The sequence below is a fragment of the Camelus ferus genome, chromosome 16 (genome assembly GCF_009834535.1).
Source record: "Camelus ferus isolate YT-003-E chromosome 16, BCGSAC_Cfer_1.0, whole genome shotgun sequence".
NCBI classification, from domain to species: Eukaryota; Metazoa; Chordata; class Mammalia; order Artiodactyla; family Camelidae; genus Camelus; species Camelus ferus.
In genome coordinates this window covers 3,895,203-3,922,656 of record NC_045711.1, presented here as the reverse complement: position 1 = coordinate 3,922,656, position 27,454 = coordinate 3,895,203, and the positions used below count along the sequence as shown (strand labels likewise).

General features: G+C 36.2%; 1 protein-coding gene and 1 long non-coding RNA gene across 25 annotated transcripts in view; one reads left to right on the top strand and one right to left on the bottom strand.

Moving 5' to 3' along the window:
• Nucleotides 1-27,454, bottom strand: part of BCAS3 (BCAS3 microtubule associated cell migration factor) — a 483,031-nt gene that overhangs the window by 215,894 nt on the left and 239,683 nt on the right. For 23 of the 24 annotated variants that reach the window (XM_014552809.2, XM_032498340.1, XM_032498338.1 and 20 more), the window contains one exon: nucleotides 26,794-26,891. In XM_014552809.2, the coding sequence (XP_014408295.2) occupies nucleotides 26,794-26,891 (98 nt within the window). Of the gene's footprint in view, nucleotides 1-21,452; nucleotides 21,634-26,793; nucleotides 26,892-27,454 lie in introns of those variants that run through there. The other variant, XM_032498360.1, reaches the window with a different exon arrangement.
• LOC116669267 lies at nucleotides 3,589-24,862 on the top strand. Its single transcript, XR_004326603.1, has 3 exons — nucleotides 3,589-3,669; nucleotides 22,853-22,863; nucleotides 24,851-24,862. It is a non-coding gene; the product is annotated as an uncharacterized LOC116669267 (long non-coding RNA).

Genomic DNA, 27,454 nt, shown 5'->3' with positions numbered 1-27,454 from the left:
TTAGAAAAATCCTGTCCTCAATAGGTGTTAAAAAGTTCCTGAATGCTAATGCTATTTATTATGAAACAGGAAAAGGCAAGAGGCCACAGCCTGCAAGCACAAAGGTGAGATAATGGCTTCCACATCACTTAACTGTCAGCCCTGCTTAGTGTGAAGTGTTGTGTCTAGAGACTCCCAACCAAGCAACCATTTAAAAATATATAGAATATTAAAGTAATTGACAAACATAAGAACTGTCAAGTTTTTCAAGGATAATTTAAAAACGTATTTTTTTTTGCAGTGTCACTAAGGAATAAGAAATAAGAAAACCAAGTTAGAAAGAAACAGACAATATACATTTCAAATTGTAGCACCAGAATCCTGAGAAGTTAGCCCCTACTTTGGTTAATATTTCAGAACATTTCTATAGCTCATTGGAGTTCTTAGATTCAGTACTAGTTTGCAGTAGCTTTTATCAGTTTGAGAGGGTATCTGCATAATGAGGTGGAGAAAGGATAGGTTCTTTATTTTATAAAATGTATTACATCCCTGAATAATGAAATTTCAATTGCAAGATACTCAGAACACAAAGGAACTAAATAGAAGCAGTAACTTAAAACACCTACCATAGGAGAGGCAAGATCAGCTTATTGAGGTAAGTGCTCACTTCGAGTTCGTTCTGGAGAGACCTGCTCCAGAGAAGCCCCAGGATGAGGTCCCTGCAGGTTCACTAGAAAGGTCTTTAGCACGGATAACTGGGTCTACAAATTCTATTTGTAAAAGAATGGAGCCAGATAAAAGAGATGGGGAGAAAGGAAAGCTGTGCTCTTACTTAGCAAGACGCTAGATTCCTGGCACCACCCATCTCAAACTCAGTCAAGGCACATTCAAAGTTTGTTTTTGCAGTATCATTCAAAAAGAGAAGCAGTGTTGACAAATGTTAACTTACTTTAATGTAATGTCATGAAATGTCTAGCTTGGTTTTAAACCTGTGATACTGAAATTATGCCCTAACATACTGGTAAAGTAAAAGGAAAGAAGGAAGAAATGAAAAATTCAAATATACCTGCCATTACAGTATCGCCTTCAAAATCTAAAATATTTACTATCTGCCTCTTTAGAGAAAAAGCTTGTTGACTCCTGATACTGACCAAATCAGAAACAAATTGTTCCACTTATAAGATATATTGTATTTTCATACACATACAGACAGAAATACACGTTTGTATTTTTGCTCAGGGATTTGAGTAAATTGAACAAACTGATTCCACTGAGGGAAAATAGAGTAGATGTACGTTTCTCTAGCTAAGTACAACCCCAACCCTGAACATTAATTACTGCTAACCCTTGAGTAACACGGGTTTGAACTGGGCCGGTCCACTCACACAGGGATTCTTTTTCCCCCTAACAGTGAATTGTACTACACTATGAAATCTGCCTTGTGTTGAATCTGCGGCTGTAGAACAGGAACCACGGCTGCAGAACCGGAACCACGGACCCGTTAGGCCAATTACAAGTCATACGTGGATTTTCAACCCGCAGAAGGTAAGCATCCCCAAGCCTCACTTTGGTCAAGGGTCAGTTGTAAAAACGAAATAAATGTAAGACCCTGAAAGGGGTGGAGAAAAGGCGTCAGGACACCTAGGACCTTCAGGACACAAAGGATGACACAAGGAACATGACGTCCTTGGGTTTCCTTTTTGCTTCAAATATCCCAGCCTTGGAGCTGAAGAAGCCAGCAACCTGAAAACACCAATGGAAATGAACCAAAAACAAACAAACAAACAAACAAACAACCCTGAACAAAAAGCCTGATCTCTCTAGCCAAAAAATAGGAAAGGGTCAGCCTTGCAGCACAGAGACTTAAAACAATAACTGCTTTACTCTAGACAAGGGAAGGGAAGGGAAGGGGAGGGGAGGGGAAGGGGAAGGGGAAAGGAAAGGAGAAAGGAAAGGAAAAGGAAAAGGAAAAGGAAACTGGCTGTACCGCCACCCAGGCCAGCAAAGGCCAAGTATGAAGCCTAGACTTCCACCTTCATGAAGCTCTAAGAAAATACCCAACACCCCACTGGGGTAGTGTCAGAGAAGACTAAGTAGGTGGTCAGGATAAAGTCAGCTGTTAACAAGAACCAACCCCAACACACGTGCGGTGGTGGCGAAGAACAAATATGGAGCTTAGACTTCCACCCCGCCCAGCAGTACACAGTCTACACCAGGAGACTGTGATAAGTTATGAATACTTAAAACAATACACCTAGAGCAACCACTAGTAAGTCTATATAAAGTGGTATAATAAAACACTATGGATAAATCAGAATAGAATTTTATAAAACGTTCAAGCAAACTACAGAAAGGCAAGGGAAAGAAAACAAACAAATAAAAAAACCAGAACAAATAGAAAATAAAAAATAAAACAGCAGTATATGCTCTAGTATATAAATAAGTACATTCGATGTAAATGGTCTACAAACACCAGATAAAAGACTGAGATAGAATTAAAAACATAACTCTATATGCTGTTTATAAAAAAACTCTTTGCAAGCATAATGATATACACAGATTGAAAGTGAAATTTGGAAAAAGATATATGATCTTAAAATCGGTGAGAATAGGAAAACTCAAAAAGATACTGGTGAATGCATAATTAACATTTTCATGTAAGTAAATCATTATGCTGTATACCTTAAGCCTACACAGTGCTGCATGGCAATTATCTCTCGATAAATTTAAAAGAAAAAAATGTAATTGAAATATAATTGACACAGGACATATTAGTTTCAGATGTACAACATAATGATTCAATATATGAATATATTTGGAAATTCAGTATATGAATATATTGGGAAAAGTCTTTAACACGTCTAGTTAACATCCACCAGATGGTTATAATTTTTTTTTATGATAACTTACAAGATCTACTCTCTTAGCAACTTTCAAATGTACAATGCAGTATTAACTACAGTTACCAGGTTGTACATTACCCCAGGAATGACTTATTTTATAATTAGAATTTTGTATATTTTGACCACCTTTACCTATTTTATCCTATTCTCATCTACATCTCCTTCAAAGCAGCCACCAGTCTGTTATTTGCATGTATGAGTCTTTGATTTTTTTTTAATATTCCACTTATAAAGTGAGATCACGTGGTATTTGTCTTTCTCTGACTGGCATAATGCCACTCAAGGTCTATCCATGTTGTCACAGTGGCAGGATTTTCTTCCTTTTATGTCCGAATATTACATTTTGTGTGTGTGTGTTGTCACATTTTCTTCATCCATTTATACAGATACTTGGGTTGTTTCCATGTGTTGATTATTGTAAATAACTCTGCAATGAACATGGGCATGCAGGTATCTTTCTGAGTTAGTGTGTTTGTTTCTTTTGGATAAATACCCCAAAGGAGAATTGTTGGATCATATGTAGTTCTATTTTTAATTCTTTGAGGAACCTCTATACTGTTTTCCATGGTGGTTGCACCAGTTCACATTCCATAATTCCAATTGCTAGTACACAAGGATTCCCTTTTCTTCACATTTGTGCCAACACTTGTCTATTTTCTTTTTCATGATAGCCATTCTAATAGGTGTGAGATGATATCTTATTGGGCTTTTGATTTGTATTTCCCTGATTAGTGTGTTGAGCACCTTTTCATGTACCTGTCGGCCATCAGTATGTAATCTGTGAGATGTCTCTTCCGATTCTCTGCCCATTTTTTAATTAGATTTTTTTTCCTCTTGAGTTGTATGAGTTCCTTATATACTTTGGATATTAGTCCATTACCAGATACATGATTTACAAATATTTTTTCTCCTTCTGTAGGATACCTGTTCATTTCTTTGATGGTTTCTTTTGCTGTACAGAAGGTATTTAGATTGATGTAGTCTCACTTGTTTTTGCTTTTGTTGCCTTTGTCTTTGGTATCAAATCCAAAACCGGTGTCAAGGAGCTTATCACATATATACTGTATGCACTTATGACTTCAGATCTCATATTCAAGTCTTTAAACCATTTACAGTTGATTTTTTTGTGTATAGTATAAGGCAGTGGTCCAGTTTTCCCCAACACAGTTTACTGTAGATACTATCCTTTTCCCATTGTATATTCTTGGATCCTTTGTTGTAAATTAATTCACCATACATGTGTGGGTTTATCTCTAGGTTCTCTATTCTGTTCAATTGAAATGTTTAATTGTTATGCCAGTATTATATTGATTACTATAACTTCATAAGATAGTTTGAAATCAGGAAGCATGATGCCTCCAACTTTGTTCTCCTTTCTCAAAATTGCCTTTGCTATTTGGGGTCTCTTGTGGTTCCATACAAATTTTAGGATTGTTTGTTCTATTTCTTTGAAAAATACCATTGGAATTTTGATAGGGATTGCACTAAATCTTTAGGTTGCTTATGAACATTTTAACAATATTAATTCTTCCAATCTGTGAGCACAGTATCTCTTTCCATTTATAGGCATACCTTGCTTTACTGCACTTCAAATTTTATTGCATTTTAAAGATACTGCACTTTTTACAAATTGAAAGTTTCTGGCAAACCTGTGCGAAGCAAATCTATCAGCATCATTTTTCCAATAGCATTTTTTTTTTGCTCCCTTCATGTCTTTGTGTCACCTTTTGGTAATTCTTGCAATATTTCAATTTCTTCACCAGCAAAGAAGATTACTCCTCCTTGAAGGCTCAGATAAAGGTTAGCATTTTTTTTAGCAATAAAGTATTTTTTTAAGGTATGTACATTGTTTTTTTAGACATAATGTTATTGCACACTTAACAGCCTACAGTATAGTGTAAACATAACCTTTATATGCACTGGGAAACCAGAACAGTCACGTGACACACTCTATCTTGATACTTTACTGCAGTGGTCTGGAACTGAACAAGCAGTATCTCTTAGACACGCCTGTATTTGTGTCTTCTTCAGTTTCTTTCATCAGTATCTTATGGTTTTCAGTGTACAGGTCTTTTACTTCCTAGGTTAAATTTATACATAGGTCTTTCATTCTTTTTCATGCAATTGTAAATGGGATTGTTTTATTAATTTTTCTTTTGACAGTTCAGTCTTAATGTATAGAAATACAACTGACTCTTGTATGTTAATTTTGTATCCTGCAACGTTACTGAATTTATTAGTTCTCACAGTGATTTCATGGAGTTCTTAGGGTTTTTTATGTATAACATCATGTCATCTGCAAATAGTGACTGTTTTACTCCTTCCTCTCCAATTGGGATGCTTTTTGTTTCTTTGTCTTGCCTAACTGCTCTGGCTAGGACTTCCGATACCATGTTGAATAAAAGTGGCAAGAGTGGGTTTCCTTGTCTTGCTCCTGATCTTCGAGGAAAATCAGCTTTTCACCACCGGGTATGATGTTCGCGGTGAGCTTGTCATATACGGCCTTTATTATGTTTAGGTCTGTTCCTTCCATACTTCCTTTGTTAGAGTTTTTATCATAAGTGAATGTTGAATTTTGTCAAATGCTTTTGATGCATCTATTGAGACAATCATATAATTTTTATCCTTTGTTTTGTTAATGTGGTATATACTCCACTGATTGATTTGTGGATGCTGAATGATCCTAGCTTCCCTGGAATAAATCCCACTTCATCATGGTGGATACTCCTTTTAATGTATTATTGAATTTGTTTTGCTAACATTTTGATAAGGATCTTTGCCCCTTGTTCATTAGGGATATTCGCCTAATTTTCTTTTCCTGCTGTGTCCTCCCTGTTTGCGGTATCAGGATCATGCTGACCTCATAAAATGAGTTTAGAAGTGTTCCTTCCTCTTCTGTTTTTTGGAAGAGTTGAGAAGTATTGGTATTAATTTTTCTTTAAGTGTTTGAAAACATATAAACCAAAGATTAATATATAGGAATTTTATTTATTCTTAACTAGCGTACTACAAAAAAATTAGAAATTGAAAAGTTTAAGGATGGAAAATGAGACAAATAAATGATTCAGAGAATATAACCAATTAAATATCTATTTTTGAAAAATATTTAATGACTTCAAGGAAATCTGCTGATGATAATAAATGAGGTAAGTTATAAAATATTGTTTAATATTCTGTCAATTTAAAGATATTATAAATTTAAAGAGATTAGGTCCTTAGAAGTTATATACCAAAATGTTAAAAATAATTATATCTGTGGAGTGAAATCAGGTTTTAAATTGTATTCTGCATACTCTTCTGTATTTTCAAAAATTTCTAAAAAGAACACATACATAGAAACAGAACAAACTTTTAAATAAAAAGCCAATAAGTAACAAATGAACTCAACCAAACTTCCCTCATTCCCTTCCTTTCCCAGAGTGGACCAGGGCTGAAGTCCTTCCATCCTCCTAATTTTTCCTTTGCTTTCCAACACTGAAAGCAGGAGGTATGAGAATTCGGTAGGTTTTTCCTCTAGTGTCAGCACAGTCATGGCTTTTCACGGGTCTGGTTTTCAAGCCACACTCCACTTAACTTTTATTGAAAACCTCACAAGTGAAACTAGGCTCCTCCTAAGTTTCTGTGTGATCACTGGTTTAAAGAAATTAAAGGTCTGAGCAAAGCAAAGTCCAGGTTTTTGGGTAAATCATGTGGGTGAAAAACTGGGCTGGCGCAGGGCAGTTTTTCAAAGTGCTATGCCCTGCGGCAGGGTAGTTTTCAATAAACATAAGTAGGAAATACTTAAATAGCACCCAATTTACTTTTTAGTCTCATAAAAAGAGAGGGTTGAAAGAGTAGGGGTACAGATACGGCTCCAATAAAAGCCATAGCCGAGCCAGTAGCAGGGAGGAAACCCATGGAGGTTACCTAACGTGTGTGTTATTCAGCTTGTGATGATAAAAGATCCACAACTTTTCCCCTTCTCAGCTATGATTAGATTTATGATGTAATCTGGTTCCCTACTGAAGGATACTGCTTGCTTCAGGAAATCCTTAAGTTTCTTTAGTGGTTCCTTGTAGAACCATCAGAAGCTTAGATCCACTGGATCCCATTAAGAAAGCTCTGGTCCAGGTCTGGGCAAAGTTACTCTGATAAGCAAAATGTAAGATCAAAGTTTTAAGTATTATTTTTATGGAGAGGGCAAGTATTTTTCATTTCATTGAAATCTTCAGATGGCCTGGGAAAAATGAAGATGCTTAAACAAAATCCATTAATGAAGCAGGAATAGAGAGAGGGGCAATGCAGAGAACCTCTCACAAAGTGACATGTAACACCTGATTTGGAGTTCAAGGTGCCGACACAGATCGTAAGTAAATGGGACTGTTATCTGATCCAATGATAAAATATGAGATTAAAATAATAGCAAGAAAGTGCGTCTTGGTCCATGGTTTGCCTCCTAGAAGCCTGGAATTATGCTTCAAGCTCTCGGCATCTCTGCCAACATGAGTGTGTGGGCGGGGAGGTGGAGTGGGAGAGAGGAAGGACCTCAAGCCCACCCAACTCCTGGAAATTGTAAAGACAAAACTTTCCAAGAGTAATAGTCATTTTGGTAAATGAAACCATTTGTAACCTTAGAGGAGTTTTTTCTTTCCCTCCAACATATCATAAAAAAAAATCCAAGCTGTGCTCTAATAGGCTATAAAGCTTTGGTTTAAAGAAGGGTCAACAAGAGCTAAAACCACTAATGTCATCCTTGAAGAAGGAAGAGTGGAAGGCAGTGACGCCCCAACACTTTCATGATCCCAGTGAAAAGTCTCACCCAGGCTAAAAACGATCTGCCAAATTTATGCCAAGAACAAGTTTTATAGCCACACTAAATTCTTCTGTGCATATATGGGAGTGTTATAAAAAAAAATGACATGTTCAGCATCCTTGGGAGAGACTTTCATTTACAGAAATAAAACAGAATTATTGAAACAAGAAGATAGACGTGAGGAGGGAGAAATAGAAACCTAAGACAAACTGAAACATAGACAGAAGGGAAAAAAGAGAGAAAGGGAGACAATGACAGATCAGGATACAGTCAAAAACAGATGTAAACAGCCAGGCTAACACGTGCAGGAGAGTGGCTGCTCCTCTGGCAAACAAAATGGCCCTGTTTCTTCATCTTTTGTTGGTGGAGCAAAATGTATTTAGACACAAAAACAAATGACTAAAGTCAAATCCGTCTGGGCAGAACTTCTTTTTTTAAGGAGATGAAGAGGCTTGGGGAGTTAATCTGCAATCTGTTGTCCCCCCCAAGCCCCCCATGAAATGGTTAATTTCAGTTCAGGATTGAAGTCAACATGCTCCGTATCAGGCCACAGTGATGAATCGCTTTCCCTTAAAGGACTGCCAGCACTGACTCAGAACACTGCATCTATCCGAACAGTGTGGGACCCCCGATTTCAGAATCAGAAGGGTCTTTGAACATCTAATCAAACAAACCTATTGTAGGCATCAACTGAGGATCAAGAAACAAATGGTCATAGTGTCACAAGCTAAACATGGAAGAATAGGATGGCGGAGAAGGAGGGGGCGGTAAAATAATTTCTAGGATTAAGACCTGAAATATCAGAATCTAATCTATTGTTATTGGAACACAGTCTCTGAGAAGGTCACATATTAGTTAAAAATACAAACTCTGGAATTAGACTTCCTGGCCTCCATCCTGGAATTACCACTTTGCAGTTTCCTCATTCATAGAATAAGGACAATAGTGTAAACATTCTTCACAGGGAAGTCATGAGGAATGAACATGCTATATACTAAAGAGCAAAACCAAAAACTAGGGTGAGTAAAAATTGCTATTATTACTAGCACTCCTACCACTACTACTGTGACCATTGAAATAAAGTAACAAGGAGAGAACTAACATTTAGTAAGTCCTTGCTATGTATTCAAACTCTGGCCAGAAGATACACAAGTGTGCCATCTTTTAATTTTCACAACACAGGAGACAGGTTTAGCCATATTCTTCTTAAGGACAAAGAGACTCAAGGTAATCTAGCTGGCTGGCCACAGAAATGGACATCAAACCTACATTTAATCACAGAGTTCATGCACTTGCTGTATGCCTGTATATGCTAAAAATGCTTTTATCAAAAAAAATACTTTAATAAAACATCTATTACAACATATTCATGATAAAGAAATTCAGATGGCATCGTCAAAGCAGGAAGTAGTGTAGTGCCCATAATTTCTCTGAGCTGTAGCTCCTTATTCGGAAAAAAGGAAATTATAACAATACCTTTACCTCATGGGATTTTTGTGAGGAATAAAGAAGGTAATAGATGTGCAATATATAGCACAGTATTTTAAGCAATCAAATGTTACCCCCAACCACAGTTACTCATTATATACAGAATATTATATACATATTGTTTCTGGGTTGCATATAACTCCAAATTTAAGTAGAGATGTTAAGCATCCTGTTTATTTCCCTTTAATTCTTCAACTTCCCTAGAATACATAGTACAGTTAGGTTTCCTTCATAAGTAAGGAAGCACAAGATTCAACCTTATGTTGAAAAACAATTTTGTCTCAGCTACATACATGTACTAATTTGCATACAGCTATTTTTGTGAATGTAAATGGTACTATAGCCACTGAGGTTCTCTAGTAATTTGAGTTTTTTCTTAAAAACCAATGATTAAAATTAAACCATAATAAACCAAAGTAAACCATATTGTTTTTTTTTCTTGACACCACAGTGTTGAAGCAAACTACAGTGAAAATTCCACCACCCGTAGCAGGAGCTGACGGACGTATTGTCTCAGAGCCCTTCAACTTATTAGTATTTTGATCATATGAATGAAATAGAAGGCAAAATTTAGTTACCATTTTGCAGATGAAAAAAAACAGGCATAAAATGAGTCAACAAAGGCCCCAGGCGTTAATAGATAGTCAAAAAGCAAAGCAAAACGATTTCTCTCTCAGGTCCACTTTCAGATTTGAGCTCTTCTTTTTAAGTTTATTGAAAAGTCAGATATTATTATTTAGAATTTGAGCGGGGGTCGGGAGGGGTTATTTTTGAAGAAACCATACAAAACAAACCAGACTAATTTTAACATGTGAAAACATAAGTCCAGTGGTTGGGATTTGAACAGCTCTTGATTGTAATAAATATTGTAGTGTATCAAGGTCCACGGGGAACCCCCACTCATATGTTATGGCATGATAGAAGATCAAGGTGTCAGGTCCATTTAGAATCACAGCTTTTTTTGGCTTCTTTTATGCTTGAATCCGTATTTTGAAGAAGCAATTAACAATATTTCTAAGAGAAACATAATCACTCCACCCCTCCCTCCCCTGCCTCCAAATACAGAATAAAGTATGAGTTTCAAACACTAGTATCCTGTAGTTTGCATTTTCCCACAAGTGGATGAAAAAGAAATGTGACCTTGGGCAATCACCATTCTTCAGTGAACGCCTTTTTCAGCTTGACAAAACATTACCTTATTGATAGTGGCTTTCCTAGCTGCAAATAAATGTTTGCTGCTAGGGTAAGAGGCTCTCTGTGAGCGGCATGGATACCGAGGTGAGCCATGAGGACAACTGTCTTCAGTCATCATCATCAATCATCTTCAGTCATCAGAACCTCACCAAAGAGGTTTTGCCAATGGCCCCTGAAAACAGAGGTGCCACTCAAGAGTGGAGGTGCTCTATTTTGTGGCTTCTATGATGCATACAGTATACATATAAAGAATAAACTGGGGTATTTCCTAGGTCAGATGCACACCCTGCTCCCTACTGAATGCATGAACAAAATCAAGGTAGGCTCCTGTCGCCCAGATGCCCTTTGATATCCCAGAAAAAGTGAAGGTTCCACAGATTCATATCTTTGCTTTGTCACCTACGTGACAATACGCAAGTTATTTAACATTCCTTAGCCTCGGTTTATTTCTACAAACAAATAAAGAGACAAACGATAATGATGGTAACCTGTCAAATTCTGAAAAATATGTTAGATGTTAGAAAGAAAGTTTCATTTATGTTTATGTTTTGCAAGGATTAATGCGTAAGCATGTTCTAAGAGACTACAATGAAAAGAAGACTTTCTGTTCCCTAGCAGGCAACGACGGTGTCTGGCCAAATTCAAAAATTTGGTTCCAATATTCCATGCTGAAATGTTGAATTCATTAGCATTTATTGAGTGCCTATTGTGTGTCAGGACCACGCAGGGAGCTGTGGGCAGTACAGAGACGAGCTCACAGGTTTGAAAGGGAAATGGCTCCCAAATAACTTTAATCTGAGGTGATAAACACAACAGTAAAAGTTTAAGAACAGAGGAGAAAGTAATTAATTTGATCGATGAGGTAGACTGGAATAAAAAGTAAAATTAAGAACATGTTTGAAAAAAAAAAAAAAAAGAACATGTTTGAAGGCAAATGAAAAGTTTCAGGCACCATGCCAAAATTTTTTCTAAGGTCCCTCTGGTTTAGGCCATCTGATTCAGGAACTGGGACCCTACTGTGGTGATAGAAACTCTGATTAGAGGTGTTCACTCATGGCTGGAAGTTTCCGACATAGGCAAAGTCGGGAGAATGTCAGAGTTATTAATTACTGTGGATGCTTTTAAGTGTCCTCTGTACATAGAGAGAAGCAGAAGAGGGAAGGAGTCTTTTCTCTTCCCAGTCATGCAAACGCTCTTTATTTGAGAACTACATAAACTCGTCTAAATACTGGATTACTAACTGGAGACTTCAGTTAAGGTCTCAAGAGCAACTTCCGGTATTCTCTGCACCCTTAACACTGAACCTTTACAGGATAACTATGGGCTTCCTGAGATTCTTGGAACAGGCTTAGGACTCTAGGTGGCATGTCTCGTAGGGCTGCCTAGGGCATACTTGTAAGTCACTAGGCTGCTATGACATTATATTAGATTAAAATGGTGGCAATTCAAAACCAACCAACCATTTGGGCTTAATGGAATTTAGTTCGGATCCCGAGATATGCCAATATCCTGTGCAAAGAGAAGCTGGCTTAGAACAGTCCCAAATATCCATACAATAACATGTCGAGAAGTTAGCCTAGTGTGACCAGAAGACAAGAGCAAGTCCATGCCTTTCAGTGGATGTTTGCCAGGCTTGACAGCAGATCCCAGGAAGTAGAAATTGGCCAGTTAGAGCTTTATAAAGATGGCTTTAAAACACAAATCTCCACGCTGGCCTAGCAAGACTAAATCCCAGCTGAGGTGAGAGCCATAATTCCTTTATTTTTATTTTCTAGGTCTGTAAAAGTTATCAAAGATGAGAAACACAAACACACTACTCAAACATAATGCTGCTTTTTAAAAAATGATACAAAAGTTCATCTGAAATGCTCGGCAAAACATTTCAACTGATCACAAAGTTTATCAAGGCCCCAGACGAAGGAATAGTAATCATAAACATAACAGCAACCTTCATAACGGGCTCTACATCATGATTATGTTTTCTAGGTTTAAGTGCGGTATTGTGTATATAAAGATGCAACATTACTAAACTTTAATCACTTTGTGGTATAAAGACTTATGTTTTATCAGAAATCAACAATGCAACCAATATTGAATATCTGCTCTGAGGCAGGCACCAAGACCAGGAAATCCAAAGACAGAACTTGTTTTCAAAGAGCCCTCTATTACGAGGCGTTACCTCTCCCCTCTCCTTCAAGGCATCCTACCCACAGGGCAATCCAGTAACAGTACCATCCAGAGGTATCTTAAGCCAAGCAGTGACAGGGCAGTCAGGATCCGCACTGACTGCCGAGTCCTTCTACAACTTCACCTTTACTGCTTTCACACGGCAAATTAACCACCACAATATACTTAAACACAGTGGTAACAAACAGTAACTTAAGAATGGCTACCAGACCAGTGTGAAGTCCTTTTACTCACTCCCACCCGTGGGTCATGGATGCCATAATATCTGCTTACCCAGTTTCTTTCCCAGCATACCCTTAGCTGCGGGAAAAGAGCAAACTCAGTCATGATGTTATGTAAGCTGCACTTCAAATCCAAGTATTTTGAACCAATGAGAAATGCTTCAATTTTGGTATCCGAAACATCACAATCACAAGGTGCATAACACTTAAGTCACAACTTCACATCAGAGGTACAATTTTAAACTTCAGTTTAAACTCCTAAAGATACAGTGTTCTAATCTTACAAGAATACCCTGTTCTGTGATTATTATGATAGTTTCTTAAACACTAGGTAGTAGAGAAAGATGGACAAAGCTTCAATTTTTCTTCTCCCCATTTACAGCTTAGCCCCAAAGTTCTGAATATAAGCATTTTCTGTAACAATAAGCCACCTTTACAATGTCCAGATAATTATAGGTTTCAGGTCAAGAACTCTAGACCATATTGATTACATCGCTATGCAATAAGGACCCTGCAGCACTGTTTGTGTCCATGATAACAGGGACAGCTTTTAAGTATCTGTGACACTAAGAATTTTCAGTCCTATCAATGCCAGAAATGGAAAGCCAGTGACCAGTCAGGCCTGTCAGTTGTTGCCTGAAGCAATAAGGACAAGCTGGGAATTCATCACACTGGAACTTCATCTGCCAGCTGCATTCACACATTTTCACCACCTGAATAGTTGATTCTCTTCAACTCCCACGTGGCTCATTTCAGCATACAGTGTTTTGAAATGAATATTTGATCAGGTAGGGTAAAAAGAGGTTTGGACTTATCTGAGGTGTCACCATAATGCACTTTAAGTATTTCTAAGTATCAGGAACTAGGTGTCTTAAATCCCACTCATTGCATATTTCTGAAATGCACCGGTGATCCTAATAAAATATGATTAAAGAGATAACACCTAGCACAGTGTTGGGTACATAGCTGTTTATAAATAAGTACTTGCCCGTATCTTTTACATCTGTCTTATGGCAAACATCCTGAAGATTCCTCACACATTTTTGGGAGACAGGGATCTCATACTATCCAAAAAACTTAAAATCATCCTAATTTTTTCAAAACTTTAAACTGTCCCCCAAATATGAACCCAAGAGATAAAGATACATGGTAGGCTTAATAAAACTGCTTCATGATTTTTGGATTTCAAGATTTGGGCTCTGATACGCCAAAGTATGGTTTTCTTTGTATTTATGCTACTTGGGGCAAGCTGAGATTCTTGAAATTTGAGCTGATGTCTGTAATTCATTTTAGAAAATTCTCAGCCCTTCATTTATTTCTTTTGCCCTAAACTCTCTTTCTTTCCATCCATGTGTAACAATTACACATGTTAAGACAGTTGAGTATTACCCCACACACTTCTCTCACTGTATTGTTTTATTTCAGTATTTTCTCCTCTACTTTTGAAATTTTTTTTCTTGCTTTTGAGTTTCTGATAATTCTTTCTTCTGCATCCAGTCAGCTGTTAAGCCCATTCAATGAATAATTTATTTAAGATACTATTTTTTTCAGTTTTAGAATGTCAGTTTGGTTCTTTTATAGATTTTGTCCATCTTTTTGTCATTCCAATGAAGATATGATACATATAAGAAGGTAGGAGTTCCAGTAAAGGAATAATACAACAGAGGAATGTAGGTTTTCATTTTTTAAAAACCAATTGCGTCTAATGTTATACTTAATAGTGAAATATTAAACACTTCCCTGTAAGATTAAGAAGATAAGAATGTTAATCACTTCGACTCAACACTGTACTAGAGGTACAATCAAGTGTAATAAAGGGGAAAAGAAATAAAAAGTATAAGGATTGGAAAGAAATACAAGCATCTTTATTTGCAGATGACATGACTGTATAGCAGGAGAAAATCCAAAAGAATCTAGTAGAATACATGAACTTAGAAAGGATTCTGGATATAAGTTCAACGTACCAAAAAAAACCCAATCATTATATTTTACACAATCTGAAAAAACCCTGAAAAATAAAATATGCTATTTATAATGGCATCAAAACATCAAATAATTAAAATAAATTTAATAAAATATGTATAAGACTTCTACACTAAAAGTTAATAAATATTAGGAGAAATTAAAGAAGGCCTAAGAATGGATAGCTATAAAAGATTCATGTACTGAAAGACTCAACACTGTAAAGATGTCAATTCTTCCCAATTTGATCCACAGATCCAATGAAATGCAAATCAAATCTCATCTAAGTTTCTGCAGAGATGGATATATATTTAATGTGTATGTGTGTGAGGGCATATATACCTCAATGGTTTTCAGACATTTTTGGGAATCAAGACTGCTTTGTGCTCTTTAAACTGAGGATTCCAAAGAACTTTGGTTTATGTGATTGTATCTATCAATGTTGAAAACATTAATGTATTAACTCTTTAATAACAACAATAATCCCTTTATGTGTTAACCTAAATGACATTTTAATTTTATTTTTTGAGCCATTACAACCACTGACATTCATTTTTTGATGGTATTATTACGTAGTTTTTTTATTGAATTATTGTTGATTTGCAGAATTATGTTTTAAATGTACAACACAGTGATTCAGTATTGTTGTAGATTATACTCCATTTAAAGTTATTACAAAAAATGGCTATATTTCCCTGTGTTGTACAATATATACCTGTTGCTTATTTATTCTATGCTTAGTAGTTTGTGCCTCTTAAGCCCCTACCTACCTCTGTGTTGCCCCTTCCACTTTCCCTCTCCCCACTGGTGACCACTAGTTTGATCTGTTCTCTCTGAATCTGTTTCTGTTTTGTTATATACATTTGTTTGTTTTATTTTTTAGATCCCACATGTAAGTGATTTGGTTTTCTCTCTCTGATTTATTTCACCAAGCATAATACTCTCTAGGTTCATCTACGTTGTTGCAAATGGCAGAATTTCATTCTTTATTATGGCTGAGTCATATTCCATTTTATATATATATATATGTGTGTGTGTGTGTATGTGTGTGTGTGTAGATATATATATATATATATATGTAAAACATATGTACATATATATATAAAATGTGTGTGTATATATATATATACACACACACACATACACACCCCAAATCTTCTTTATCCATTCACCTGCTGATGAACACTTAGGTTGCTTCTATGAACATTGGGGTTCATGTATCTTTTTGAATTAGTGTTTTAATTTCTTCAGATACATACGCAGGAGTGGAACTGTGAGATCTTATGGCAGTTCTAGTTTTAGTTTTCCGAGGAACCCCCATATTGTTTTCCATAATGGCTGAACAAAATTATAACACCACCAATAGTGTACTAGGGTCCCCTTTTCTCCATATCCTCACCAACATTTGTTATTTGCACACTTTTTGATGATAGCCATTGTGACAGGTGTGAAGTGATATCTCACTGTGGTTTTGATTTGAATTTCTCTGATGATTAGCAATGCTGAGCATCTTTTCATGTGTCTGTTGGCCATCTGTGTGCCTTCTTCAGGTCTTCTGCCCATTTTTTAATTGTTCTTTTAAAAAATATTAAGTTGTATGAGCCATGTATATATTTTGATTATTAACCTGTTATTAGTCACATCACTGGTTAAGTTTTATTCCTAGGTATTTTACTCTTTTTAATGCAATCCTAAATTATTTCCTTAATTTCTCTTTCTAGTAGTTCATTATTAGTGTATAGACAAGCAACAGATTTCTGTATATTATTCTTGTATCATGCAACTTTACTGAATTAATTTATTAGTTCTAATAGTTTTTTGGTGGAGACTTTATAGAGTTTTCTATACAGAGTATCATGTCAAGCAAATTCTGACAGTGTTAATCCTTCCCTTCCAATTTGGATGCCCTTTATTTCTTTTTCTTGCCTGATTGCTGTGAATCAGACTTCCAATACTATGTTAAATAGAAGTGGTGAGAGTAGGAATCCTTGACTTGTTCCAGATGTTAGAGGAAAAGCTTTCAGCTTTTCAGAGTTGAGTATGTTAGCCGTCGGTCTGTCATAAATGGCTTTTATTATGTTAAGATATGTTCCCTCTACACCCACTTTGATTAGAGCTTTTATCATGAAAGGATGTTGATTTTGGTCAAATTTTTTTCTGAAGCTATTGAGATGATCATATGATTTTTATCCTTCCTTATGTTAATATGGTGTAGTGCATGGATTGATTGCAGATATTGAACCATCCATTTATCCTTGGAATAAAGCTCACTTGATCATGATGTATGATCATTTTTATATATTATTGAATTTAATTTGCTAATATTTTATTGAGGATTTTTACATCTATATTCATCAGAGATATTGGTCAATATTTTACTTTTTTTGTAGTGTCTTTGATTTTGATATGGGGTATAATAGTGGCCTCACAGAATGAATTTGGGAGTATTCCGTCCTCTTCAATTTTTTAAAACAGTTTGAGAAGGATAGTATTAGCTCTTATTTGTATGTCTGGGAGAACTTCCCTGGGAAGCTGTCCAGTCTTGGACTTCTGTTTGCTAGGAGGTTTTGTTTTTGTTTTTTTAATACAAATTCAGTTTCACTAGTAGTGATTGGTCTGTTCAGATTGCACATTTCTTCTCAATTCAGTTTTATAAGGTTGTATGTTTCTAGAAATTTGTCCATTTCTTTTTGGTTGTCCAATTTGTTGGCATAAAACTCTTCATAATATTCTCTTATGATTTTCTGTATCTCTGTGGCATCTGATCTTCAAATGATATTTTTATTAAAAAAAATTCCAAACTAAATAATAGTGAGAAGAGAGACATTTTTACTTTTTGGGGGAGAAATATTTATAACAGACAACAAGTAGATTCTCATATTGTCTTCTGTATTCAATCTGTTATGATATATTGTTTTGGTCAAAGTATGTGAAGACAAGTTGGCCTCACTCAGAAATGTAACTGGAAAAGGATGGAGCATATTCAGATTCTGAGACTTTTCAGATACAGGGGATATTCATCTTTGATATTCTACTTAACAAATTAGTTACAATGATATGTGAAGCTATCTCAATTAATGTTTGTACTCTGTCATTTAAAAATCCCTTGTCCTATCTTGCACTTGGAATAAGTCCATTACCCATATATAATTTTGCAATCCTTAAGATTGGTCATTTGCAAAATATTATAGATCTTCCAAATGCTGATTTATTTTATGATATGATATAAAATATCACACTAGTTAATATCACCATCTATCTCATCAGAAATGTCTTTAAGTACTAAAAACAGACTTACCATATGATCCAGCAATCCCACTCCTGGACATATATCCAGAGGGAACATTAATTCAAAAAGATACATGCACCCCAGTGTTCATAGCAGCACTATTTATAATAGCCAAGACATGGAAATAACCTAAATGTCCATCAACACATGACTGGATAAAGAAGCTGTGGTGTATTTATACAATGAAATACTACTCAGCCATAAAAAAGAAAATAATGCCATTTGCAGCAACATGGATGGACCTGGATATTGTCATTCTAAGTGAAGTAAGCCAGAAAGAGAAAGAAAAATACCATATGATATCACTTATATGTGGAATCTCAAAAAAAAAAAAAAAAGACAAACAAATTTATTTATAAAACAGGAAGACTCACAGGGATAGAAAAACAAACTTGTGGTTACCAGATGGGTAGGGAGTGAAAAGGAATAAACTGAGAGTTCAAGATTTGCAGATACTAATATATATATAAAATAGATAAACAAGTTCATATTGTATAGCACAGGGAACTATATTCAATATCTTATAGCAACTTATGGTGAAAAAGAGTATGAAAATGAATATATATATGTTCATGTATGACTGAAGCATTGTGCTGTACACCAGAAATTGACAAAACATTATAAACTGACTATACTTCAATAAAAATAAATATTAAAAAGAAAAGAAAAGAAATGTCTTTAAGTGTTAGGAACCTGTTAAGCAGACTGGTGTTTACGTGGATACATGGTTTCCAGATTTCCAATTTTCATCTGAAGACTAGAATTTTATCATTGGTAATAAATAGACTGTCAGTTGTTTTCTTTGAAATAACAGGCTTATTTTGTTTATTTTTGAGAAAATTTCTGCCAAATACCAATGTCTAAATAAATATAGTTTGCCACTTGTTCTTTTAAGTAAAATGGCATTCCATGAAAACTGTTGCTAGTTCAGTTCATAACAATCACACAAGTGCATTTCCTCAAGACAACTATCATGCATCAATGTGATGCTGATATCCAGAAAGTTGAAAAGAAGTACATAAGAATGAAAATTTCATAAAATTTATTATGTTTTAAAATTTAGTCAAATTAATAATGCTTATTATATCAAAGACACCCTAAAGTAAGTATAGATCTTTTTTTTAAACCTGTGAGTGGGTGGCACTGGCTACAAGCAGAGTGTGGTACCACTGCTTTTAGTATGCTAAGATGCCATCAGTTTTATCTACCATTGCTTCAGCACAATCTGTACTCAATGTACACAGAGTGTAAAACATAAAGGCAAATAATCACTTCATATTTATAAAAACAGTTTTCACTCAGTGACCCCTTGAAAGTCTAGAACAGCCATGATATACATGAAAAAAAATGTAGAGACATTAATCTGTTCCATTTCAAAACTTACTAAAAAGCTATAATTAAGATAGTATGATAGTAGTATAAAGACAGGTAGATAGATACAGAGAGGAAAAAAAGTAAAGAATCCAGAAAAAATATTCTTTTCTAAAAGGCATCAGTGAAATTCACTGGGGGAGAGGCATATCGTTTTTGACGAACAGTACTGAACAACTAAATATCTATATGGGAGAAACTGAACCTTGATCCTTGCCTCATATCATAATAAAAAGTAATTTTAAAAGGATCATAAAATTTGAAAAGGATCACAGACCTAAATGCAAAGGCCAAAACCAGACAATTACTAGAGAAAAGCATCAAAAACATAAACATAAAAACATAAAAAGAAAAACAGTGGAAAAATTGGATTTCTGCTTGTCAAAAAAAATACCAGTAAGAACGTGAAAAGGCAATAAGCTGAAAGATCATATTTGCAAAACATCTGATGGAAGACCCATAAGCAGAATGGTTAAAGAACCCCTCAAATTCATTAAAGATGACAGACCCAATAAAAATCGGTGCAAGATTTCATAAATACATCACAAAAGAAGATACCCAAAATGGCCAGTAAGTATATTCAAGGTGCACAATATCAGTATTCATCAGAGAAAAGCAAATTAAAACCACAGTTTACATTCACTAGAATGGCTCATACATTGCTGTTAAGAATGAAAAATGGTAAAGTCATTTTGGAATACTTTCTTGGCAGCTCCTAATACAGCTAAACACATGCCTCCCCTGTGAGCCTGTACTTCCAGTCGTAGGTGTACAACTGAAAGTATGGATGCGTATGTTCAAAAAAAAAAAAGACTTAAACAGCAAAGTTTATAGCAGCTTTATTAATAATATGCCGAAAGCTAAAAACATCAGGGTAATGGATATGTGAACTGTGTTATGTTCATAGTACACTGCAATGTAACAAAATGAGCTGGTGACACACATAATACCTGGATGAATCTCAAAAACATTAAGTTGAGTGAAAGCAGCCAGACACAAAAGAGTATGTACAGAATGATCTCATTTACATGAAGTTCAATACAGACAAAGCTAACTGCTGATGATCAAAGTCAGAGTGGTAATCTCTAGGTCAAAGGTAGTCTTGAACGGAAGAGGCTAACAGAACTTTTTTGGAATAATGGAAACATTCCAATTTTGATCTGAGTGGTGATTGCGTGGGTATAAAAACTGAGCAAGCTGTATGATTAAGATGTGTGCATTTTTGCTATATATAAATTATACCCTAATTTTAAAAACGTCTTCAAAGGTGATCCAAAATACAGATTTATCAATTTTTCAACCTGGAAGGGACTTTTTTGCAAATGACCAACTTCAATTCCCTCTTTTTATAGAAGAAAGCCTTGGGTTTTGAAGCAATTTCTTAAAGAGGTAGTTGCAAGCAGAGCTGAGACAAGAACCAAAGGTCTGTAAGTGACTAGGCACTATTCTTTCCACTGCACCAAGCTTCCAAAACAAAACTTTTCCCGGGAACAATTATTTTCACGTTGATTATTTGCTTTAGTTTTTCGCTGACAGTTTTCAACAATATCCAGGGGAATATCACGAGCTCGGGTTCCGACTAGTTGCTCGGGTGAGGTCCCAGGCTGCTTTTTAATTGCTTGCTGGGCTTATGTATTCAATGGAGAGGGGCTCTTTTGTTTGTTTCTAAGTTTATAGATGGCACCTATAAGCATAAGCCTCTCGGGCTCTTGGACACAATTTAAAATAGTGTGGCACTAACAGTTTGACACTAATGTCACTAAGACAAATGGAATTCCCGGTTCAGACTTAAACAAATTCTAATACTGCCCCCAATATTGTCCCTCTGCCACCACAGTCTCAGGCAACAGACTACATAAACAGTCCAGCCTTGTATTAAAAATGTAGTAATAAAGGTACAAAAAAGGAAAGTTGGGTCTTTTGGCCCAAAAGTCCCATGTAAATACGTGGTACCCTGGTATATCAATAGTACGGAGAATTCCATCAACTGCTTTTGAAAATGCTTAGGAGAGACTTAAAGTCATGTCAAGGACTTTGTGCTTGCAACAGAGAAAGCAAAGGCGAGGTTTTAGTTGACACAAAGATTTATTCAAAGAAGCAATGTGTCATCAGAAAGAAACTTTCCCAACAGCTTCTTCTACTTCTGTTTACAGTTTCTTCATCTTCAAGTGGGGCAATCATTTTTTTCTTAATTGTGCTGAGCTAAAATTTTCCACATTGTTTACTTGAATTTCATCTTCTAACATCCTATAAATATTAGAAAGAAGAATGAGAGGAGCATTTACATCAAAAAGAGAGATGCGGCTGAGCACTTTTCTGATGGGCAAATCAGGTCTTGTCTCTAAAATTCATTTTTGATTCGACACAAACAGTAGATATTCATTAGCTGATAGCTGAAATAATGTACCAACTTCCTCATTTCTAATTAAAAAGCCAATCTTAATATCTTAGTTTGAATGTTTACTGTTTCAGGTATAAATAGTGTCAAAGTAAAATTACTGACCTCCTTTTTCCCCTCTGAGGGACTGTTCACAGGTCAGGACTAAGCCTTCTTTTAATTTCACCCTCATCCATAATCCTCTTACTGATCCCACACAGGCTTTGAATACCCAAGGTACAAGTCTGCCTGGAGTTTTCGTCACCTTATAATCACAAAGAATAGCTGGAACTCTATTAAATGAAAACCAGATCATATATTCAAAGAAATATCTCAATATTTGAAAAGAACTTTATATCTGGGAATTATTTTAGGTAATAATTTGAACACATCCCTGCCAAAAAAGGTGAAACAGACCTTTGCAGGGTAACTTAAATTCTTTTTACTGATGCAGAGAAGAATGGATAAGAAGGAAACATAACTTGCTGAGGGTTTCAGTAAAAGATCAAAACCATGATTACAACGTCATGGCTTCTGACACTCAGTTCCAGGTTTTAAACCATGGAGCTAAGTGGCCTAACCACGGCAGACCAAATGGTGTTTCTTACAAATCTCTTTGCCTCTTACCACCAGCATCTCTTGTGCCTCTGACGGCTTTAAGATACAGTGACTAAGTCTGCCTGCCTGGAATGGCAACTGTGGACACAGTGCAACATAATCCTTAGGAACACGCTTCCCCCAGCGCATCAGAAAAATCTCTGCAAGAAAAAAGCATGCCTCGATAAGAATGACCCTCCGACAGAGATATGACTGCTCGAATAATATCCCTGTTGCCTACCCAGTCGCGCTTCGCTAATAACATTATTTGTTTTTTTAAAGTCTGCTGCACCAAATGCCAAATACATGAAGCAGGCACAAATGATCATTATAAAATCAATCAAATCAAACCAGTGTGGATTTACGTCAAGCAAATAAATTATTTTGTATTCAGAAGAAGTAGGTGCTGAAAGCCTGAATTAATTAATTCCTAGAAATCATTTAGATGACTCTTGAGTCAAAGAACAACGAGGGGTAAGGAGTAGAGCTCAGTGGCAGAGCACGTGCTTGGCATGCATGAAGTCCTGGGTTCAATCCCCAGTGCCTCCGTTAAGGGGGAATGTTTCTTTTAATTAAAAATAAAAATTAATTAAAAATAAATTTTTTAAAAGGAAAGAATAACAACAAATACTAGGTCTGCAGCTTTGTCACCATTTATCGAAATGTTTGAATAAACACTATTACCACGTGCATCATAGTCTGCTCTAAAGGATTTTTACTTATCTGTCACAATATTCCTTCTTCTACTGTCATCTTCCTCAGGAATGAACTTAAATGCTTCTGTCACCACTTCTAATAACATTTTCTCTATAAAAGTTTTACTTTAGTAGAGTTTGACAAAGATGTCTGCTCTCCACACAAGCCAGGCATAAGTTTGTCTTTAAATCTTAGCTGCCTTGAGTTCTTCCTTGGTAAACATCAGTTTCCCTGGTAAAAGTACAAACTAGGACAAACAAACTTAGGAGGAACCAGATCTTTCTAGGCTCTCTGTGTGTATGACTCAAAAGCAATCAGAGTTGTTATTAAGTTATCCAGCAAGTACAGCCTGCAAGTCTCGGAACAAGAACTTCAGTCACCAATGTGGGAAACAAAAGTTTGAACAGGACACTGACAATTATATTTCTATTTTCTCTTCAGGTCATACGCCTTTGTCAAAAGAAGGACACATGTTATAAAAGACAAACAGCAGGAAGAAATTCTCGATACCTAATCGAAAGGAATGTAGAGAGAGAGAAAGAAGAAAAGGTAAGTAATCCAGTGCAGTGCTTTTTGTCTAGAAATACTGCGTGTGATTCAGACACTGCTGTTCATCAGCTGGATACAGGAGAAATGGAGGCGTTCCCTCAAATTCCATTTGTTCTGAGTAGCCTGGTCATAAAGGTAAATTCCATAAAGTCCATTTCCAGAATGGTCTTCTCCTTAGTCAAGAAGAGAAGGTCTTACAATTATCTAAACTCAAAATCTTAGGTAGGATAGTGTCTTCTGAATTACCAAAGACCAGATGAAACATGTTATGGGATTAACACCTACTTATAAAGCAGTTATGTATCTGCTGAGTCTAAAACATACATATTTATTTAGAGATAGCAAGAACCTGGTTCCTATGTTATCTAATGGCACAGAATCTACACTGTGCCTAAAATCATCAGTTAATAAGTGAAAAACATGTATTTTAGGAAACAAGGTTCTATACAAAGGAGTGAAGCACAGATATACTAGATGACCAAGAAACTGTGAGGGAAAAAAAAATCTCCTAGCAGGAGTAGCACAGTGCTCTGCTGACCTCTTGTAGTTTCAACAGACTCACGCTGCCAGATTCGTACACAGGGATCTAAACACACACGCAGACCCAAGGCTTCCATAATAATTTCACTCCGAAAATTGCCACAACCATCAAAAGATTTAATTCATATCACATTAAAATGTTCAAATTCTTTCCCTTTGAAAAGTAATTATATCAAAAATAACTTTAACACCACTAGTTTAGACAGAGTAAGAGGTGTCACTGAAACAGAGGGAGAGCTATAAAATATGCCATAGGAATGATTAAAAAGACAGCATGTTCATGGTCTAAACTGCTTGAAGGTAAGACAAAGCAATGAACCCTGGTAAGAGGAGGCTGCCACCCTGGTCATATCCCTCTAAGCAAAGGCAATCAGAATTCCAGATTAGCATCTTCATAACATGCAGCTGACTCGAATGCATGGGTCATAATCAGAGACGCAATTCCCAGTTCAGGAGAGATTATAAAAATTCATTAGGCTCTTTTTAATAGAAGAACCTAAAGCAGAATTTTCCCATAAACTTCCTTTCATCAAGAACTCAAGCCATTGAACCTCTACCTTGTTAAATCAACATAAGTCCATGACAACAGAGATCCTATTAGAGAAAGTAGATGAAGGTTCCCCAACAAAGCATTATTCACCCAGTTTAAAAATGTGTTCAACAAAAGGGGTCCAGATGATCTGAGAGGTAGAGACCAATTCATAGACGTCTAACTCCTCATCGAGGGGGGTTTTTGAGATCAGAGAAAGCAGCACACACATCTCACCGCCCTGGCTGTCTTTTGGCAAGGAACTGTGGCTGTCTGGAATGAAAACAGGTCTAGAAAAATTATAGAGCTTAGTCACCAAGAAGCCCTTCTCCACTCAAAAGTTAGGTGTTATCAGGCCAAGGCTCGGAGTTGTGGAATCACATCCTAGAAACTCCTACAATGAGTCTCTGATGGAAACAGAAGTAAATCAAAGGCAAAGATCTAATTCCTTACTCAAACATCAGCTGAAAACTCTTCTGGCAACAGAGTTAAACAAAATTATGGTTGCACTATTTCACTGAAGTTCCTCTCTGTGGCTTGAGATAACTTTACAAAGAGCTAAGACTAAATAGTGCTAATGATAAACATGGATATTAGCTCAGACTACTGCATGGAATATGGCAAATTTAATAAAACATGTGGTAACTGATTTAGTGACATGCGTTTCACTTGACCAGTAGCTAGTCGCTTGACTCTAAAGCATTAATAATATTGCAGTTTAACAATGTTTAAAAAAAAAACAAAAAACCAACAAAGCCTACTATTGATCTTGAATAAAATGCTTCAGGTTAAAATACACCATTTCCAGGATTCCCCAGATGTAAATGATAATTCCAGATGAGTAGGATCTATTAGCATTCTCAGGTTAAAAGTATCAAAAAGATGTATTGTTTAAGTCACCTGTCTCAGTATCTCATTCAGTGCAATGCTGCAGACTTCACACATTCTGTGCTTATTTCCAGGGGACAACCCTGGCTGCCAAGCTAAAGCGGAGGCACAAGTATGAGTCCTCTAAAGCAAGAGTTTATGTTAAAAATGAAAGGGCAGCCCTGGATGTGGACAGGTACAATCTACTGACAAAGAGTTCAGAAAGCCAAGAAAACGTACAAACCCCATTAGCCTTCAAACTTCAAAATATATCCAGAGACAGAATCAGAAACAGAAGCTTTGGTCTTTTAAAAGTGACCTTCACAAATCAGTTTGGTGTTTGTTTCCATTTTCTTTCACAGTTTAAGCCTCAATCAAATCAGCAGTCTAGAGGGATTTTGAAATTGCTATAGATTAAAATCCTCTCTGACTCAACTGTTTGACTAATGCCTAGTGTTTAATAATTCTACTTGTAAGAGACTTTTTTTGATGAAACCCTGCTGTACGCGAGCTTCAGATGCTCCACAGCTGCACCGCATATAAAGCATCACTTATTTTCTTGTTTTCTTTATCACTGCATTTAGAGATGAGACAACGTATCATTACAGACAGTTCTATTATTTGGCAGACCTGGCAGAAAACAGTTTTATAATACTAATGTAGCAACTATCACCTACAAAGGCAAAGGTCTACTTCCCAGTACCGATGATACACATTCGTGGCTTGGTTCCAAGGATAGGAAGTTAATAACTGTGATAGATAGACTAGAGTTAAGTTAATGAATTTCTAAACTTTATGCTTTCAATAATAAAACCATTTAAGCTATAGCATTTGGACTCCTGCTTCTACAGATCAGGCACTTTGATACTCAACAGGTTGAGTAAATTGAATCCATATATTGTATTTACGTTCTCTGTCAAGGTTGCTTCTCCACATTTGAGAGATCAAAGGCAAAACAGTCATCAACCCTGTAGCCTTCAATACTGTGTTCATTACATTTAATCAAGTGCCAACTCCTCCGCATCATTCACCAACCATAACAATATTTAAATGCGTGGCATTGTTTAGCAGCAAACGTAGGCACACATTGTTGTCTCACACACACACGTGCACTCATCCACACACACATCCCCCCACAGCCCCGAAAAGAGAAAGAGGAAGGCAAGAAAAAAATAGCATTCTCTACACTGTGCAAGAAAAATTTAAAAATGCACAGAACTACCCAGTAAACATTCTGGAGGTAGTTTTCTACCTGAGGCAGCATCAATCACGGTGGAAATTCCCCTTCGGTCAGAGACTGGACGGGATGACCCTGGCATGCTGACTGGGTCAGAGCGGACCGGCTGGATCCTGCAATGCAATTTAATTTAATTCACATATGTTCCTGGCATCTGAACTGTCGCTTGCTACAACAGATCTTAAATCAGGAATGCTGGAATTACCCAATCCATTAAAGAACCATTCATTCTAAAACAAGGCAAACGGGGGAGCTGCAGTCCCTGATTCATGCACGAGGCTAAAGCACGACGTTCTCTACACTCTGGGCTCCTTCTTTTCTTTGTATGTTTTTTAATGGATTGTAAGCAAGGGGTTGAAAAACTGACATTAACTTAAAGAGATAAATTAAGTGAAATGGGAGAGGAAACAAAACACTACACTGAATCCTTTGGCATTTGCAGGGGACAGATATGCAGAGTTTCGACAATCTTTAAATTCATGAACAGAACCATATCCAGTAATGCTTTCCCTAAAAGACAGCAATACTAGATACAAAATTTTGAGTCACTCCCTTAAAATTACTTAATGAAAGTTACTTTATATGTGAAAATAAGAACAGGATAACGAAATGGTGCTGGGATTCGGCTGCCAGGGATTTAGCTAGGATCACTGCTGTCCAAATGAGTTCCCTGCAA